The sequence below is a fragment of the Sturnira hondurensis genome, unplaced genomic scaffold (assembly GCF_014824575.4).
Source record: "Sturnira hondurensis isolate 20B ecotype Veracruz unplaced genomic scaffold, ASM1482457v3 Scaffold0003693, whole genome shotgun sequence".
Taxonomy (NCBI): Eukaryota; Metazoa; Chordata; class Mammalia; order Chiroptera; family Phyllostomidae; genus Sturnira; species Sturnira hondurensis.
Genome location: NW_028076324.1, coordinates 9,613,328 through 9,628,952, shown reverse-complemented (window position 1 = coordinate 9,628,952; position 15,625 = coordinate 9,613,328). Strand labels below are relative to the sequence as shown.

The 15,625-nt window shown below is 58.2% G+C and overlaps 2 protein-coding genes across 3 annotated transcripts in view; one reads left to right on the top strand and one right to left on the bottom strand.

Annotated features, from left to right (window-relative positions):
- SH3GL1 (SH3 domain containing GRB2 like 1, endophilin A2) overlaps nucleotides 1-4,869 on the top strand; it is a 36,707-nt gene extending 31,838 nt beyond the window's left edge. The window contains exons 3-10 of the mRNA XM_037042594.1: nucleotides 58-130; nucleotides 656-799; nucleotides 1,289-1,422; nucleotides 1,617-1,775; nucleotides 2,037-2,140; nucleotides 2,694-2,818; nucleotides 2,994-3,050; nucleotides 3,527-4,869. Coding sequence (XP_036898489.1) covers nucleotides 58-130; nucleotides 656-799; nucleotides 1,289-1,422; nucleotides 1,617-1,775; nucleotides 2,037-2,140; nucleotides 2,694-2,818; nucleotides 2,994-3,050; nucleotides 3,527-3,723 — 993 coding nt within the window. The 3' untranslated portion in view covers nucleotides 3,724-4,869. The remainder of the gene's footprint in view (nucleotides 1-57; nucleotides 131-655; nucleotides 800-1,288; nucleotides 1,423-1,616; nucleotides 1,776-2,036; nucleotides 2,141-2,693; nucleotides 2,819-2,993; nucleotides 3,051-3,526) is intronic.
- A 316-nt stretch (nucleotides 4,870-5,185) lies between these two features.
- On the bottom strand, nucleotides 5,186-14,035 carry MPND (MPN domain containing). 2 transcript variants are annotated; one of them, XM_037042592.1, is made up of 13 exons: nucleotides 13,704-14,034; nucleotides 13,326-13,606; nucleotides 12,336-12,572; nucleotides 9,700-9,832; nucleotides 9,109-9,193; nucleotides 8,822-8,918; nucleotides 8,480-8,552; nucleotides 8,323-8,399; nucleotides 7,451-7,619; nucleotides 7,272-7,342; nucleotides 7,076-7,165; nucleotides 6,288-6,380; nucleotides 5,186-5,442 (listed from the first exon to the last, which is right to left on the bottom strand). In XM_037042592.1, the coding sequence occupies exons 1-13, from the start codon at nucleotides 13,708-13,710 to the stop codon at nucleotides 5,356-5,358; spliced, it is 1,500 nt and encodes a 499-aa protein (XP_036898487.1). In that variant the 5' UTR covers nucleotides 13,711-14,034; the 3' UTR covers nucleotides 5,186-5,355. The 2 variants fall into 2 exon arrangements, with proteins under 2 accessions (XP_036898487.1, XP_036898488.1); XM_037042593.1 differs by lacking the exon at nucleotides 12,336-12,572 and having other exon boundaries at nucleotides 13,704-14,035.
- Between the last annotated feature and the right edge of the window lie 1,590 nt (nucleotides 14,036-15,625).

Genomic DNA, 15,625 nt, shown 5'->3' with positions numbered 1-15,625 from the left:
GTTGGACCTTGGGTGTCCCAGGGGTTTTGAAACCATACACGCTGCCTCTCTTTACAGAAGGTGGACGTTACCAGCAAGGCTGTGGTGGAAGTGCTGGCCAGAACCATCGAATACCTGCAGCCCAACCCAGGTAGGGGCGCCTGCTAGCGGCACGGGATCTGCCCGACTCCTGTGTCTGCCAGTCGGAGTCTTCTGGTAAAGCGAAAATGCCCTGGGTAGGTGTGGCTGGACATAGGGGTCTGAGGGGTGTTTTGGAGCTTGTGTACTTTTCTTCCTCATCTGGCAGCTCCACCCCTTGTGTCAGTCCTTGCCTTAAGCCATCTTTGCAGCTGACAGTCCCAGCAGAAAAGAGCACCTTCCCCCACCCCACTACCAGGCCAACTTGAATTGGGTGCTCCTCCCTTGTTGGTCAGGCCCCAACCACACCCTAACCTTTGGAGCGTGAGGTAGGGGTCTCCTAGGAAGAGAGGCAAGTAGGGACCGTCCCTCAAAGAAGATCCAAATGCTAGTTCCCATCACGGAAGGCTGGGGACATGGGACAGGCAGCAAACCAAGGAATGTCCATTCAAGGCCCGTGCCAGTAGCACTGGCCCAGTGCAGGCCCCGTGGCTTTGGGAGTGCCCACCCATGTGCCCACCGGCCCGTTCTGTTTCAGCCTCAAGGGCCAAGCTGACGATGCTCAACACGGTGTCCAAGATCCGTGGGCAGGTGAAGAACCCTGGCTACCCACAGTCAGAGGGTCTGCTGGGCGAGTGTATGATCCGCCACGGGAAGGAGCTGGGCGGCGAGTCCAACTTCGGTGAGGTTGCCACAGGGGCCTCGGGCCTTGGCAGGGTGGCATGGGCGGGTGGCCAGGCTGAGGGAAGGAAGGCCAGAGCTTCCCCACCCTGGTAAGCAGGAGGGTGCCTTGCTCCCATGGCTCTACAATATTCACTGGTGCTGGCTGGTTCCTATGTGAGGGCAGCAGCAGCTCCTGAGAGAGCCCCTGTGTGCCCCCCTCCCCAAACCCCAGGGGTGAGGGAGGGTCCCAGCACTGCCGGCAGTGTCAAGGCCAAGGGCAGGCCCCACTCACACCACAGCTGGTTCAGGGCAAATTTGCTTCCTTCCAAGAGTAGAAGGGCGTGTTGTTTTGACACCTGTGGTGTCAGATTCAGACTTGACGGTCTGTTGCTCTGAACTGTGGTCCAAGTCCTGCCCGTGGAGTCAGTATAGAAGTTGGAGGTGTCTTGGCATCTCAGACCAAGGCCTCCTGTGATACCTTCTTCCTCTACCCCCGCCTTTTTCACAGGCGACGCCCTGCTGGATGCAGGGGAGTCCATGAAGTGCCTGGCCGAGGTGAAGGACGCCCTGGACATAGAGGTCAAGCAGAACTTCATCGATCCCCTCCAGAACCTGTGCGACAAAGACCTGAAGGAGATCCAGGTATGCCTTGACGGCCCAGCCCGTACGCCCACTTCCCAGTACAGCCCTCGGGGTTCCTCTCGGGTCCTTCACTCGACAGTGAGCCCCTCCCCATCCTGGGCTCCAGCTTGGCCCACCTCCACACATACTTGCAACAAGAAGGGCCGAGGGGTGTTGGGGTGGCCCTGCAGTGTGACCCTCGTCCCTGCCCCCAGCACCACCTGAAGAAGCTGGAGGGGCGCCGCCTGGACTTTGACTACAAGAAGAAGAGGCAGGGCAAGATCCCTGACGAGGAGCTGCGCCAGGCCTTGGAGAAGTTTGAAGAGTCCAAGGAGGTGGCTGAGACCAGCATGCACAACCTCCTGGAGACTGACGTATGTCCGTGGGCCCAGCAGGGGCGCTAGCTTCCAGAGGCTCAGGGCCGGTTTATAGGGTGGAGGAAATGAAGGTCTAACAATGACCAGAGTGGGGTGTACCGAGGATTTGGGTCTCTCCTGGCCCTTCACCCTTGCTGCAGCTCACAGGTCAGCGAGACCACTGCCTGGAGCAGTATGGGGAAGGCTCCTTGCAGGAGGTAGCCTGGAGGTGGGGGCTAGAGGGGAGCCCCCTCTTCAGCGCTGACTGGTCATTTGCAGATTGAGCAGGTGAGCCAGCTCTCTGCCCTGGTGGACGCCCAGCTGGAGTACCACCGACAGGCTGTGCAGATCCTGGACGAGCTGGCCAGCAAGCTCAAGCGAAGGTGAGCCCCTCCCTTCTCTGTGCTGGCTAAGAAATGCCTCGTGGCTGTGGGGGTCCCTGGAGACCTGGAGTCCCTGCTGAGGATTCCCGGGCTGGCCTCCAATAGCCCAGCCCTGTCCAGAGCCTGGGGGCTGGCTCTTCCCAAACAAGGTCCAGACTGTGAGGGTGGGAGTGGGGGCTGGTCCTGGTCTCTAAAGGACAGGATCAGAGTGGCCCAAGGACCAGAGGCAGTTTACCCAGGGGTGACCCCTGCGATCCATCCTCCTCTGCCAGTCTCCTTGGACGGCAGTGCTTCTCTGGTGGGACCGGAGGGGCTTTAGCAGCACCCAGCCCATTACTGGCAACCTGAAAAATGCTCGAGTCTGGAGATCAGGCCCAGGGTGCCCCCCTAGGGTTCCCCTGTGTGTTGTGTCCACCTCACAGCCTCCCCAGGGCCCCACCACTCACAGGGAAGCAGTAGAGACAGTGGGGCGGGGGATTGTTCTCTGCCCTTGACACCCTGGCTCACGATACAGGCTCTCTGTGTCCACTCATGTCTCTCCCTTTGTGTGCAGGATGCGGGAAGCCTCTTCGCGCCCCAAGCGCGAGTACAAGCCCAAGCCCCGGGAGACCTTCGACCTCGGAGAGCCTGAGCAGTCCAACGGGGGCTTCCCCTGTGCGCCAGCCCCCAAGATCACAGGTGAGGAGGAGGGGGTCCCAGGGGCCCCTTCTATAGCAGCCCCCAGCCCCCTCCAAATGGTACAGCCTGATGCCTCCTGCCTACCCACTTGCCCTCTGTGAAAGGGGCCCTCAGGAATGGGACCCACGCCCCACCCCAACACTCTGAGCGCACCACGTGTTTTGTCTACACGCAGCTTCGTCATCTTTCCGATCCTCCGACAAGCCCATCCGGACCCCCAGCAGGAGCATGCGTGAGTGTCCCCCTGCCTTGGTTTGTAACAGTGCCCGCCAGTCTGCTCCAGAAAGGTCTTGCTCACTCCCCTTCTCTGGTAGGAGTAGGCACGCCTGTGGTTGGTCCTCTCAGCCCCTCTTAAGCAGGGAAGGAGCTGGGTGGCAAGTCCCTGTCTCTGTGGCCTCCGCCTCCCCATGCTAAAGAGGGGTTGCTGTGAGCACCCCGGCCGCCCCCTGGCCCTGGGCTCTGGGAGCGGCACACCAAGGGCAGTGGGCCCCAGCTGTCCTGTCATCTCTGTGCGGCTGAGCGTTTCCAGCTCTTCCCACTCACACTCCCTTTCCATCCTTCTTGTCACTTCTTATTCCCAATATCCATGGGGAGCAAGAGGAAAGAGCAGCTCTCCTTAGGGGAAGCTGAGGCACAGCGAGGCAGCAGGAGCTGGTGGGGTCTCATCTGGACACCCAGACCTTACACCCATCCCCTGCCCACCCTCAGCGCCCCTGGACCAGCCAAGCTGCAAAGCACTGTACGACTTTGAGCCCGAGAATGACGGGGAGCTGGGCTTCCACGAGGGTGACATCATCACGCTGACCAACCAGATTGACGAGAACTGGTACGAGGGCATGCTCCATGGCCAGTCGGGCTTCTTCCCCCTCAGCTATGTGGAAGTGCTGGTGCCCCTGCCTCAGTGACAGCGGCGGCCCACCCACCCCTCTGTCCACTTCACCCGTGTTCCACGTGGCCTAGCGTTCCAGGGCAGTGCTCCTCCCAGGGCACCAGGGACTTGGGGCAGCAGGTCCAGTGGGGGGCCGGGGCCTGTTTACACTAGTGCTCACCCACAGTGGTGGTGGGGCCTCCCCTTTCCACTGCCCTGCGGGGCTAACACTAAGGTGCTCTTAGAAACACTAACTTCCTCCCACTCCCCCAGGACTGGCAACTCTGGGTGGGCCCCCTCCACTCATGAAGACATACACACACGCTCTGTCCCGTTCACTCTGGGGCTTGGCCCACCCTGACCTGCCCTTACTGGGAGCAGATTGAAAGTCTATGAGACGGGGTGGTCCAAACAGGACCCCTGGCTGATGCTTGCCACCCTGCTTTTAAATTCCCCTAAGATACTCCTTCTCAGGCTCCTGCACACCCCCAGATGCCACCCCCACAGGAGGGTCTTGCCCTTAAGGGCAGGGAGGCCCTCTCCTGAGCTGCAGGGTGCTGAGCCCCACATACTGTGCCCACTACCCCACCCTCAGTCCCCTCAGCGCCCATCTGTAGGGTGCCCTCCCCTCGGCCGAGCACACGGAACGTTTCTCTCTGGCACAAGCTGCGCACACACACTCTTAACTCGCCGTACACGGGACCACGGGAGCCCCAAGCTTCCTCTCTGCTGAAGGTCAAGCACAAAAGCTTTGATGAGTGAATGTTCCCAGACCCCTGACTGCTGGGGCCATCCTTGGGGGGGTGTCACAGGCCCTCCCACACCCCAAGCTGCCCACCCCCACCCCCCGTTGACAGTGTTCCCCAGCTGTCTCCTTTAGACCAAGGTGGGCTACTGCCCAGACCAGCAGGCCCCAGCCATGCATCCACTTCCCCTCTTGCCTGATCTGAAACTGGCTTAATGGGGGGAACCTCTGGCCTGGTTCACATTCCCTTCAGTGACCCTGCACAGCCCCCAGGACACAAGGCTCTGCTCCTCCCCAAGGTCTCTCACCACCGTGAGTGGGAGAAACCCAGGCATCCGGACCAAGACAAGCAGTATGGCCTTGGTCACAGTCTAGGGCAGACGGAAATGTAATTTTGATTTTTAAAAGAAAAAGTATTAAACGTCTCTTTCTACAGTCTCTTGCCTGGTGTAGTGCAGAGCAGGCCTTCTGCTCATCCGGACACCCACAGCCCTCCTGAGGGGACCTGGTCAGGACGGGGCCCACATGGTTGCCCACCCCCAGAGCCACTCCTAGAGTGGGCACAGGCCTCACAGTGAGCCCAGGAAGGGTGACTGTCATTACCTAGTCACTAGCACAGTAGGTATGTCCCTAGCAGTCCCCTTCCCACAGCCCCAGAAGGGGTGGAGCTGGAGTCGGGCCCCACTGCCCGGGCAGCAGCCTGTGTGCCCAGCAGCAAATGCTGGGGGGGGACCCCCACTCAGGACGAGACTGGTGCCTGGGCTTTTTCTTTATTGTACGAGCCCCCTGCCACCACACAAGTCAGTCACAGGAATGGAGCAACGCAGTTGCAGACGAAGCCCCGAAGCCCGTTCCCCTCACCCAGAGCTGCCGAGAGTGGTAGAGGGGCTCCGAGTCTGACCAGAAAGGCAGAGACCGCCGCCCTCAAACGCCTTGCTTGAGGACGCTGCACACCTGCTCCAGCACGTGGCACAGGCCCTGGTCCTTGGGCATCCTGCCGGCCAGGGAGATCTGAAACGGGCAGCGCCAGCACCTCAGGACTCTGCCCAGCAGTCCAGGCCCAGCCTTGCGCTGCCCGCCGCCCAACTCCTGACCCGAGGCCCCAGTGCTACCACAGGCAGAGGGCTTGCCTGACCGAGGTCCCCAGTGGTGTCTGGGCAGTGCTTTCTCTTTACCAAGAGCGTTGAGTAATTTGAGGCCCTGCTGACTAATGTTTGGGGTAAGGGTGTTACCTGCATTTTCCAGATCCTGCTCTCGCCCAAGCCCAGACCCCACACACACCAAATGCCAGGAGCCACCCGGCTCCAGGGCCTCCAAAGACAGCGGGTGCTCCCCTCCACCCAGCAGCCCAGCGCCTGAGTGGGCAGTGGCCAGGGGCAACCTCAGGCCCAGGTCACGGTATTCTTTAAGTTTCACCAAAACAAGCAAACGTGAAACTGTTTCTCTGCAAAGCAGAGCCGAGGGTGTCTTAGGAGAACGACTTTCAAGCAGGGGAGAAACGAGACACACAGGCCACCAAAGCCTCATTTCAATGTCCCACTACCTGCGAGGCCAGCACACTGGTCACCAGCCCAGCTGCTCTCGAGTCTGGGCCAGGTCTGGCGCCTCCCACGCCCTCTACTGGTGGCAGGGGAAGAGGTGGGCTCCAGAGCAGCTTCTCGGACTGCTTGATGGCGATTTTTCCCCCCACCCCCATCTCCATGTGATAAAACAAGGCTTTTTGCAGTGTTAATTTCCATCTGAAATATTTTGTACAGAACAAGTTAGGAAATGCCGTTTCTTGGGTACATCTGGGGGATCGCCGAGAACTGCCTCCTACAGGAGGGGCTCAGACGGGACCCGGGGCAGGGTCTCACCTTCAGCTTGTCGAGGCAGGTGTGCTCCGGGTCCCAGGGCTCCTGGAACCGCACCGCATCCGGGGCGCCCTTGTAGAACTCCACCAGCAGTGCCTACGGGGCAAGGTGCGGTTGAGGCCCCGGCCCCCCTGTGCTGGGCCCTGGGGGGCCAGCAGGACAGGCATTGCCACCACCTGTCAGGACAGCTTCCGGGCTAACTCAACAAGTAGACTACTGGTCACCAAGAAAGACCACCAAGCAGTGTGGCTCAGTGGGGGGGGGGCTCTGCAGGAGGCCTCTGGAGAGGGAATGCCCCCAGGAAGTCACGCCAAACGTGATTCTTTACCTCACACAGGCCTGATGTGAGCTCCCTGCTCCAGCCTCATCTGACGATACCCAGGAAACCCAGGTGTAATGAACTAGCTCGGTGTTTTAAATGCCTGTTGAGCCACATGCACTATAAACCGTCCAGGTAACACCTGAGTCCTCCATGTGTCTCCACTTGGAGAAGCAGTGGCAGGTGCCTCTGCATCTGAGGTGGAAGCACCCCTAGCATGTTCCAGAACAACTAGGTGGCCAGGCAGGTGAGCAAGTAGACGAGGGAGGAGCCGCTACGGGACCTGGGACTGGATCCTAAGAGCCGCAGGTAACTTTCTTCAGAATAGGAAGCCGACCAGGGCCCTGGTGTGGCACGTTCAGCTGCGGCTTCCTGAGTCTGAGCTTGGGCGTCCAGCTAAGCGCTTTCAGCTCCCACCTGTCCCTCGGGGCGGGGGGGGGGGGGCACCCACCCCACCTGGGAGTGAGCTCACCATCTCATGAAGGATGTCATTAGTCAGGAAGCTGTCCTGGACATAGGCCATTTCCACGTCCATGGGGATGCCGTAGTCACTGGGCCTTTGCTGACAGGGACACCAGCAAGTCACCACCAGCCACCGCCAGTGCCCCACCCATGACCCATACCCTGCACATTGGCCCTCGGCCACCCCCACCAGGAGCCCTGCCTACCTCGGGGGGTGGCATCACCCAGAAGGGGGAGATCTTGGACTCAGGGCCCGGGTTGCCAGAGTAGTAAGGGGCTGCGGGGGGGAGAGTGCAAGAGGGGCTAGGCCTGGGGGGCTCGCACTTTGGGAGCAGGACACACAGGCAGGCCACCCACACCCCCAGCCCCCCAGTCAGGGCCGCACAGCAGAGCAGGGCGAGGCAGGGCTGGAAGCCGTTGCTGGAGCCCTGCAGCCGCAGCTGGTAGTCCATCTGTGTGTCGATGTCCTGCAGCGACGGCAGGGCCGGGCTGTGCGGGTGGCTGTGGTACCAGCCCACCAGGGACAGGCCGCGCAGGAGCAGGCTCTGGTAGATCTGGGGGCAGAGGCAGGGCTGGGGCAGATGGGGGGCCGGGAGCCCTACCAGCCTCGGGGTATCCCGCCACTCCCTGCAGCCAGCGCTCCTGGCATCTACCCAGCCCCACGTATGGCAACACATGATGAGGACCTGCTGTGTGCCAAGCCTGGGGACGCAGCAATGACCCAGACCAACCTTGACCCACCCTAGCAGAGTCCAGTGGGAGGAGAACCAACAAACACATTGAAAAGAGGGACCTGTCATGCAGCAAAGGCAAAAACTTTTGTTCCCTGCTGTGTCCCTGGCTCATGGAACAATGCCTGGCACACAGCGGATGCTCAGTAAACAGTTAAAGAGACAGGTGGGCTGCGTGCAGGTGAGTGGCACAGGCACTCTCCAATGCCTACGGCAAGTGGAGGCAGGCGAGGGCAGAAGAAGGCCCTTTCTCGCTGGACATCACTCACCCATCCCCGGGGGACACAGATGGGGCCACGAGGAGGCGGAGGTGGAGTGCGGAGCACAGCGCCAGGTGCACACCATTACGAAAGTACTTTTAAGAATGGCATTTGGTATTATGCGGCCTTTACTAGGTGCCAGGAGGGGACAGGGGCTCATACACATGCATTTGTACATGTTTCGAGCACCGACTCTGCTAGCTGCCAGGACACACAATAGCCAGGGCAGCTGTGTCCACCCCGGCCCACTCAGTGTGTCCCCTCACCTCCTCTTCCATGGCGGCCGCAGTATCCGCGTCCCCCAGCCGGCTGCGACAGGGGAAGGCTCTCAGCACGGTGAGCACTGCACAGAGTACGAAGAAGACATGGACATCGACCCTGGCCCCTGACATCCCTCTGCCCACCCCAGCCCCAAATACCCACTTTGGCTGTTGATGTCCCAGCGTCCTCCCAGGTACCCCACGACCTCACTGCGAGTTAGGTGGCTGTGGAAGTCCTGGGGAAGAGGTGCATCAGAAGACACGCTTAGGCTGCAGCTGACCCCAGCTCCATCCTGGGGACCCAGTACCCTCATAATGGGCAGGGGCCAGCCCTCCCCCTCCTCCCCCATTCAAACATCAACTGAGTACCTATGAGGAGACAAGGTCCCCACCCACACGGAGCTGATGTTCCAGGGATGGGATGCCCCTCCCCAGGGCACCCCAGCCCTCTGCTCAGGCATGGGAGCCCCTGGCCCACAAGAGACAAGGTAGGGGCTGAACACACCAGCAGGAACAGCGCGTTGCTGGAGATGGCCACGTTGAACGGCTGGAACTTATTGACGGCTGCAAACGATGTTACTTCCACCAGGGTGTGGGGGTTCCTGTAGGAGCCAGTGGGTCCCACAGCTTCCAAACACCCAGGTTGGCTCCTCAGCCAACCCCACCTCCAGCCAGCTCTGAGGACGTGAGGCCTTATCCCCACCCTAATCCTGCCCTTTCTCCCCTCTCCACCCACCCTGGCAGGAGCTCATGTGAACAAGAGTGGGTGTGGTGGGCAGGGGGCCACCTGACCTGGCAGAGTCGCGACTGCCCAACATGCAGTATCGCACTGGCGCCCAGGTCTTGTTTTCCACTCGCTTCCCCAGGGGTGTGGCCTCTGCCAGGGAGGGTGAGGAAGAAAGGCCAGCGTCAGCCCTCCCCAGCCCAGGGGCTGGAAAGCAAAGACGGGGCAACCCAAGAAAGGGGGGTGGTGGGGAAAGAACCAAGAAAGAAAAATAAGGCAGCAGGTCTGAGAAATAAGGCAGCAGGTTGACAAGTTGGACTGAGATCTGAAACCAGATGAAGGACTCAGAAAATCAGGTGAGGATCTCAGAAAAGCAGGTGGGGAGAGAGTGGGACACTGGGTGGAGAGGAGGGGGATTAAATCCCACTGGGGAGCAAGGAAACCAGGCAGCATGGTGAGGAAATCGGGCAGCATATTAAGAAATTGGGCAACGGAAGCAAGAGATCCAGCGTTAGAGCTGAAGTCAGGCAGTGAAATCAGGCGCTAGGAAGTCAGCCATGCATCTTGGGGGTGCTGAGGAGAGGCCGGACCTGCCCCAGCCTCCTCCTGAATTCTGCACGCCTCCTGCCCTGCCTCCTCCCCTCCCTCATGCCTCTCACCGGGGTGGGCAGGTTCTGAGGGGCCCTTCACAGGTGGTCTTCGACTTTTGTCCTCTGCTGAGACCCCTGCCAGAACCTCCTCCTCCTCTTCCTCCATCAGGAGATCCTCCTCCTCCCCTTCGCTGGCCGGGCTCTGGCAGAGTAGGGGTGATGACAGTGGCGGGACCCTCAGCTGGCTGCACCCCACCCTCCCAAGTTCCACCCTGGCCTGCCTGAGTCTTAGGTCCCTGTTGCCCTGGGTGTCAACCAGGAGGAGAGAGTGACGAGAAGCAGCCCAAGGCTCTGGCACAGCCCGGGTCTGAACCCCTCCAGGTGGCTGACTCTCAGGTTCGAATCCTGGACAAGCTGTGTGACTAGGCAAGCACCCTAACCTCTCTGAGCTCTATGGTCGCCTATAAAATGCCACAGTGACCTCTAGTCCAATAGAGTCAGTGACAGGGTAAAATAGGTTAACACGCAAAGAATTTACCTATGCCCTGTTGCTCTATCCACTGAGCGAGCATGTACTTCACATGAATTATTTTATTCTCTCAACAACCTCTCCCCCTGCTCTCTCCTAAACTTCTCTGTGTCTAAACCCAACCTTCACATCCCAGTCTCTGTCCTCCTTCCCCTCCCAGAGCATCTGACCCAGCTGGTTACGCCCACCTCTTGGCAACTCCTCAGGGGCCTGAACTCACCCAGCTTCCCTGCCCCCCTCCAGCTTCCGCCTCCCCATCTCTCTGTTGTGGCCTAGGGCTGTATCCTGGGGCTTCTTCCGTCAGGATAGAACAGTCCACTCCTGGGCTTCAACCCCGCCTATGCCCCAATGGAACCACAGTCCTGTCTCCATCCTGAGGCTCTTCTGAGCTCTAGACCCGGGGTCCAGCTGCCCCTCCATGTCCCCACCTGTGGGGCTCACACTTAATATAGCCATGATGCACCCAACTGTCCCTTCCAACCTGCTCCTCCCAAATCCCTACATCTCTGATGAGAGCAACCCCATCCACAAACTTGCTCAGAACAACTCTTAACACTAACATCTAATCTATCAGCAAATCCCGTCAGATCCTACTCTCAAAATTAGCCAGAATCTAAGCAGTTCTCCTCCACCTCAATAGCAGGCCTGGTTCGCCCCATCATTGCAGACCTGGACCAGCCCAGTCTGGTCCTGCACTGTCCTGCCTCAGTCAGTCTTCTCCAAAGCAGCCAGAAGAGGGCGCCGGTGAGCACCCAAGTGAGGTCCTATCCTTCCTGCCGACAAGCCTCCAGACCTCCCACCTCCCTCTGGTAAAAGGCAGTATCCCCCATAGCCCACAGGCCCTGCTGAACTACCCCATCCCCACCCTGCCCTCACCTCCTCACTCTCAGCCCCCTTGCTCACTTTTCCTCCAGCCATGGGGCTTGGCCTCCTTGAAGCTCCTCCAACAGCCACAGACAATCCAGTCTCAGGGACTTTGCACATGCAGTTTTCCAGATACCCTCAGGGCTCTCTCCTTCCCCTCCTTTGGTCTCTGCTCAGATGTCACCTTCTCAGTGACTCTTACTTGACCACCCTATTTCCCCGCCCCCAATGCCCACCCATTCTTCAGAAATACTATAAAATGGATTTATTCTGTTTCTTTGTCTGTCTCCCATGAGGGCAGTTAATTTTTCTTCACTCTCTGTTCTCTCCAGCACCTAGAGGTGGCATTTACTAAATGTTTGCTGAGTAAATGGCCCTATGATACAATGTGAAGATTAGTTCTGTGTGTCATCTTGGCTGGCTTCTGCTACCCATTTATTTAATCTAAGACTAATCTAGGTGTTGCCGTGAAGGCATCTGGTAGATGCGCTTCACATTTACAATAAACTGACTTTCAGTGGAGGATAATGTGGGTGGGCATCATCCCTTCACTTGAAAGCCCTTAACAGCAAAAACAAGTTTCCCAGAAAAGAAGGAATTCTGCCTCAAGAGTGCGGCACCAACTCCTGTCTGAGTTTCCAGCCTGCCAGTGGCCCTACAGATTTCAGACTTGCTGGCTAGATATATACACATATATTCCACTCTCTTTAGATATATTGCATCTATCTAAATATGTATAATACATATAGCACTGTTATCATTTCTACTTTACAGATGATGAAGACTAAGGACCCAGCCCTGGCTGGTGTAGCTCAGTGACTTGAATGCGGGCCTGCAAACCACACGATCGCGGTTTGATTCCCAGTCAGGGCACATGCCTGGGTTGCAGGCCAGTTCCCAACAGGGGACTCATGAGAGGCAACCATACATTGATATTTCTCTCCTTCTCTCCTTCCCTTCCTCTCTAAAGATAAATAAATTACATTTAAAAAGAAGACTAAGGACCCAGCTGGTGACCATTCAAGGAACATCTGTTAGTACAAGACCTTTCCAGATACGGTCCAGCCCCCTCAGCTACCCAACGCATCTGAACCCATGGCTGCACCTGCTAACCACAGTTCCCTAAGCAGCATGTGTTGCTTTGTGCCTGCATGGTTTGGCATTTGCCATTCCCTCCCTCTGAAAAGCTCTTCCCTTCATCTCAAGAACTCCTACACATTCCTCAAGGCCCCAGCTCCAATGTCCTCTCTGTGGGCACTCCTCTCTGACAATTAGTCACAGGGGATTTAATCCAGGAGGCTGAAGGACGCACCTCGTCGGCAGTAGCTGCAGGCACATGGAGCTGGTGTCGCCGGAGCCAAGCAGCCTTGTATTTGTCCAGTTTCTGGCCCTTGTACTTGACAGAGGCCCAGCCACAGCCCGACTTCTTGGCTGGGTTCACCAGCTTCTTGCAGTGGGTGGCCCAGGCACTGGGTGAGTTGAACACCTGCCCAGTTTCCTGCCACACAATCCTCCCGTCTGGCTGCAGGTCCCCCATGAACTTCTTCCCCTGCAGTGACAGTGGGCTGTCTGGGTCCAGGACCTGGTACCCACCAAGCCTACCTCCAGGACATCCTCCCTGATCCCATGCTGTTCCCAGGGCTTAGCACACACTTCCCACTTCAGCACCCCTTCCAGGAAGCCTTCCATCTCAGGTGCCTCCCAATACCTGTATGTTGGCTGTCACAGCCCTGATCAGCTTGGAACAAACCCGCCCCATTGTATGTCTATCCTCCCTTCCCCCTCACTGGACTGCGAGCCCCTAAAGGGCAGGGACAGGATCTGTCTTGATCATTGCTGTGTCCCTAATACCCAATACAGAGCCTGGTACACACCAGGTGCTCAATTCACAAACCACACCATTCACAAACTGCACAATGACAGTAATGATAATAGTAATAACAGCAAACACAAAGCACTTACTGTGTAGCAGGCACCTTGCTGAGCGCGTTATTCATTTAATCTTCATACAACCCCATGGGAGAAAAAAAATCCCATTTTCCAAACGAGGAAACTAGGATACTAGGATACTGAGAGGTTAAGTGAGGTCACACAGCCAAGAAAGCAGTGGCAGCCTCTGAGCCTGTTTCTTCTTTGTAGAATTGGGTATTTGGTGAACGATGTCCTCGAGCCCTTCTGGGCTCGCTTCGCGCCCCGGTTTCCCCTCCCCATTCCCAGGCTCCGCTTGCTGCAAGGAAGCTCTGGGCCTCAGTTTTCCCTTCTTGCCCCAGCCGGGACGGGAAGGGAGGTGGGGAGTGCTCACCAAGTAGTAGATAGACAGCACCCCAGCGCCGGGCTCCAGCTGCGCGTCTTTGAGGAGCACCCTCAGGGTTACCGAGCGCCTGGTGAGCACGCCCCCCGGCCCGACGCAGCCCCCAGCTCCGGCTCCGCTGCTGCCGCTGACGCCGCCGCTGCCTGTGCCGGTGCCGCTGCGCGCTCCGCTCGCTCCCGCCAGCCGCTCAGGGTCTTCGGCCTCCGCCTCATCCTCGTCCTCATCCGGCGCCTCCTCGCCCGCACCGTCCGCGGGGGAGAGCGACTCTGGAGCTGCAGACAGCGACAGGCTGCAGCAGGGCCGCGTGCCCCTGGTCGGTCCAGTCACCCCGCCCATCGCCTTGCCAACTCGCGGACAGCACCGAGGTACCTGCCATGGCTGCTCCAACCCCTCGCCCCGCTTGTTCTTTCTTCTAGGCACGTGACTCGGCTCCGCCTTAAATCGGGGGACGCCCCAGCCATTGGCCGCCATGGGTGGGCAGGTTGGAGGCTCGGCCCGCTGGTGCAAGCAGGGAAACTGAGGCCCGGGACTGCATATTTGGGAGTGGGAGTCCGGGGCTCAGCCTCACCCCGGGACCATTCAGGAAACTGAGGCCTGAAGCCACTATCCATGGGAGGGGGATGGTAACAGAGATCTCACAGGTACAAATGGAGAAAGTGAGGTGCAGGACTTCTGCTTTGAGGGGACTACGGCTCCACCCGAGGCTACCTCGCAGGGCTGTCCAACCTTTTGGTTTCTCTGGGCCACACTGGAAGAAGAGTTGTCTTGGGCTACACATTTAGTACACAAACACCAACGAAAGCTGATAAGCAAAAAAAAAAAAAAAAGTTTTAAGTAAATCTACGATTTTGTGTTGGACTGCTTTCTAATCATCCTGGACCGAGCAACCTGCGGGCTGCGGGTTCGGCACCCCTGTCAGGATTGAGGTCTGGGACTGGGGGAGGGGGTGCAGGGGTTCAGCCCTCTAGAACGAAGGGAAAAACAGAAGTCCGCGGCCGCCTTTCTTGAGGGACACGGAGGTCTCGGCAGCAGGGACGGAAAAACTGAAGCCCAAAATAAACCACTAAGCCCTGGGGCTGCAGGGCAGAATGGACGAGCCACTCCATTCCGCGAGTCTAATTTACCCAAGCCCATTACAATCTCTTAAGGGTTAATTTCCACTCTTCCAATGCGCCCTCCACTGACTGATATCACTGTTGGGCTAGAGCGGTGTACACCAATCAATTATAGGAGGTTTATTTCATCTCAACCAATAAACAGTAGTCATTTGATTCCCTCTAGCCAATCAACATTAAACCTGCTTCCGCCCCACTCCGACTGGGGCAACGGGCAGCGATCGCCCTCGGCCAATCATCTGGAGTCCCTGGCCTCACTTATCCAATCAGCTGCAGGGTTTGGTCCTCAGCCAGCCCCTCAGCTCCCAGATCAAAACCCGCACCTTGGGCGTGGGGCGGTCCCACCCTTCACGCCGGAGGACACGTGGGCGGAGCCTGGCTGGGTGTGCGTCAGTTGGCTGCAGCCGTGTTCTTTGTCCCACTTCTCCGTTCTGGGACCTTTGCTCCCTAGCGCAGTGCACTGAGTCTTCCCAGCCCTTGTCTGGACTAAAACCCCGACGTGGGGCTCCCCCAAGCTGCGGGGAGCCACTGACTGGGTTCAGCCGCGGATAGGTTTACCTGGACCCCAGCCTGGAAGAGGGGACAGGACATGGGGCCTGGGTGTCCAGCCAGGATGGTGTGGACTCCAATTCCTGCTGCACCATTGCGAAGCTCTGTGACTGCGGCCATCTGTCAGCCACTTGTTTTCCCCATGGGGATAATAATACTTCCATTTCAGGGTTAAGGATCAGGGCTTGACATACAGTAAGAGCTGGAAAAATGTGAATTATTCTTTTTGTCCTCCCTGGCCTCCTTTTGGAGTGCCCCCCACCGCCTACCACGGGTCCTTCCACCAGTTTGGCCACCCCCTGCTCCCCAAACCCTAGCTTCAGTTTATTCTCTCATGTCCTTCAACGACCTTCCAAAACCTAGCGCCGCCAGACCTCTCCCGCCTGGACCCTTGCCATCTCTTTGGGCCTCAGGTCTCATAGTCACTCCCCCCAAGCCCTCCGTCCATCTTCCACTTTCGTCTCAGAGGCCAACTATGCCTCTATGATCACCTCCCTCCCCTTTTCCAACTCCTTTAATGGCTCCCCATTACTTTTGATATGTAAAATGAAAACTAACTGCTGTGACATTAACCATTTATGACACTCCTTTACAGCAGGTATTGTTACCAACTTTATTAGATAATTC

What these genes read in the sequence shown, in the direction of transcription:
- MPND (XM_037042592.1), bottom strand. An exon ending in GCAACGCGCTGTTCCTGCTG is followed by an intron (nt 8,553 to 8,821) that starts GTGTGTTCAGCC and finishes CCTCTTCCCCAG; the next exon opens with GACTTCCACAGCCACCTAAC. An exon ending in ATGACATCCTTCATGAGATG is followed by an intron (nt 6,381 to 7,075) that starts GTGAGCTCACTC and finishes CTTGCCCCGTAG; the next exon opens with GCACTGCTGGTGGAGTTCTA.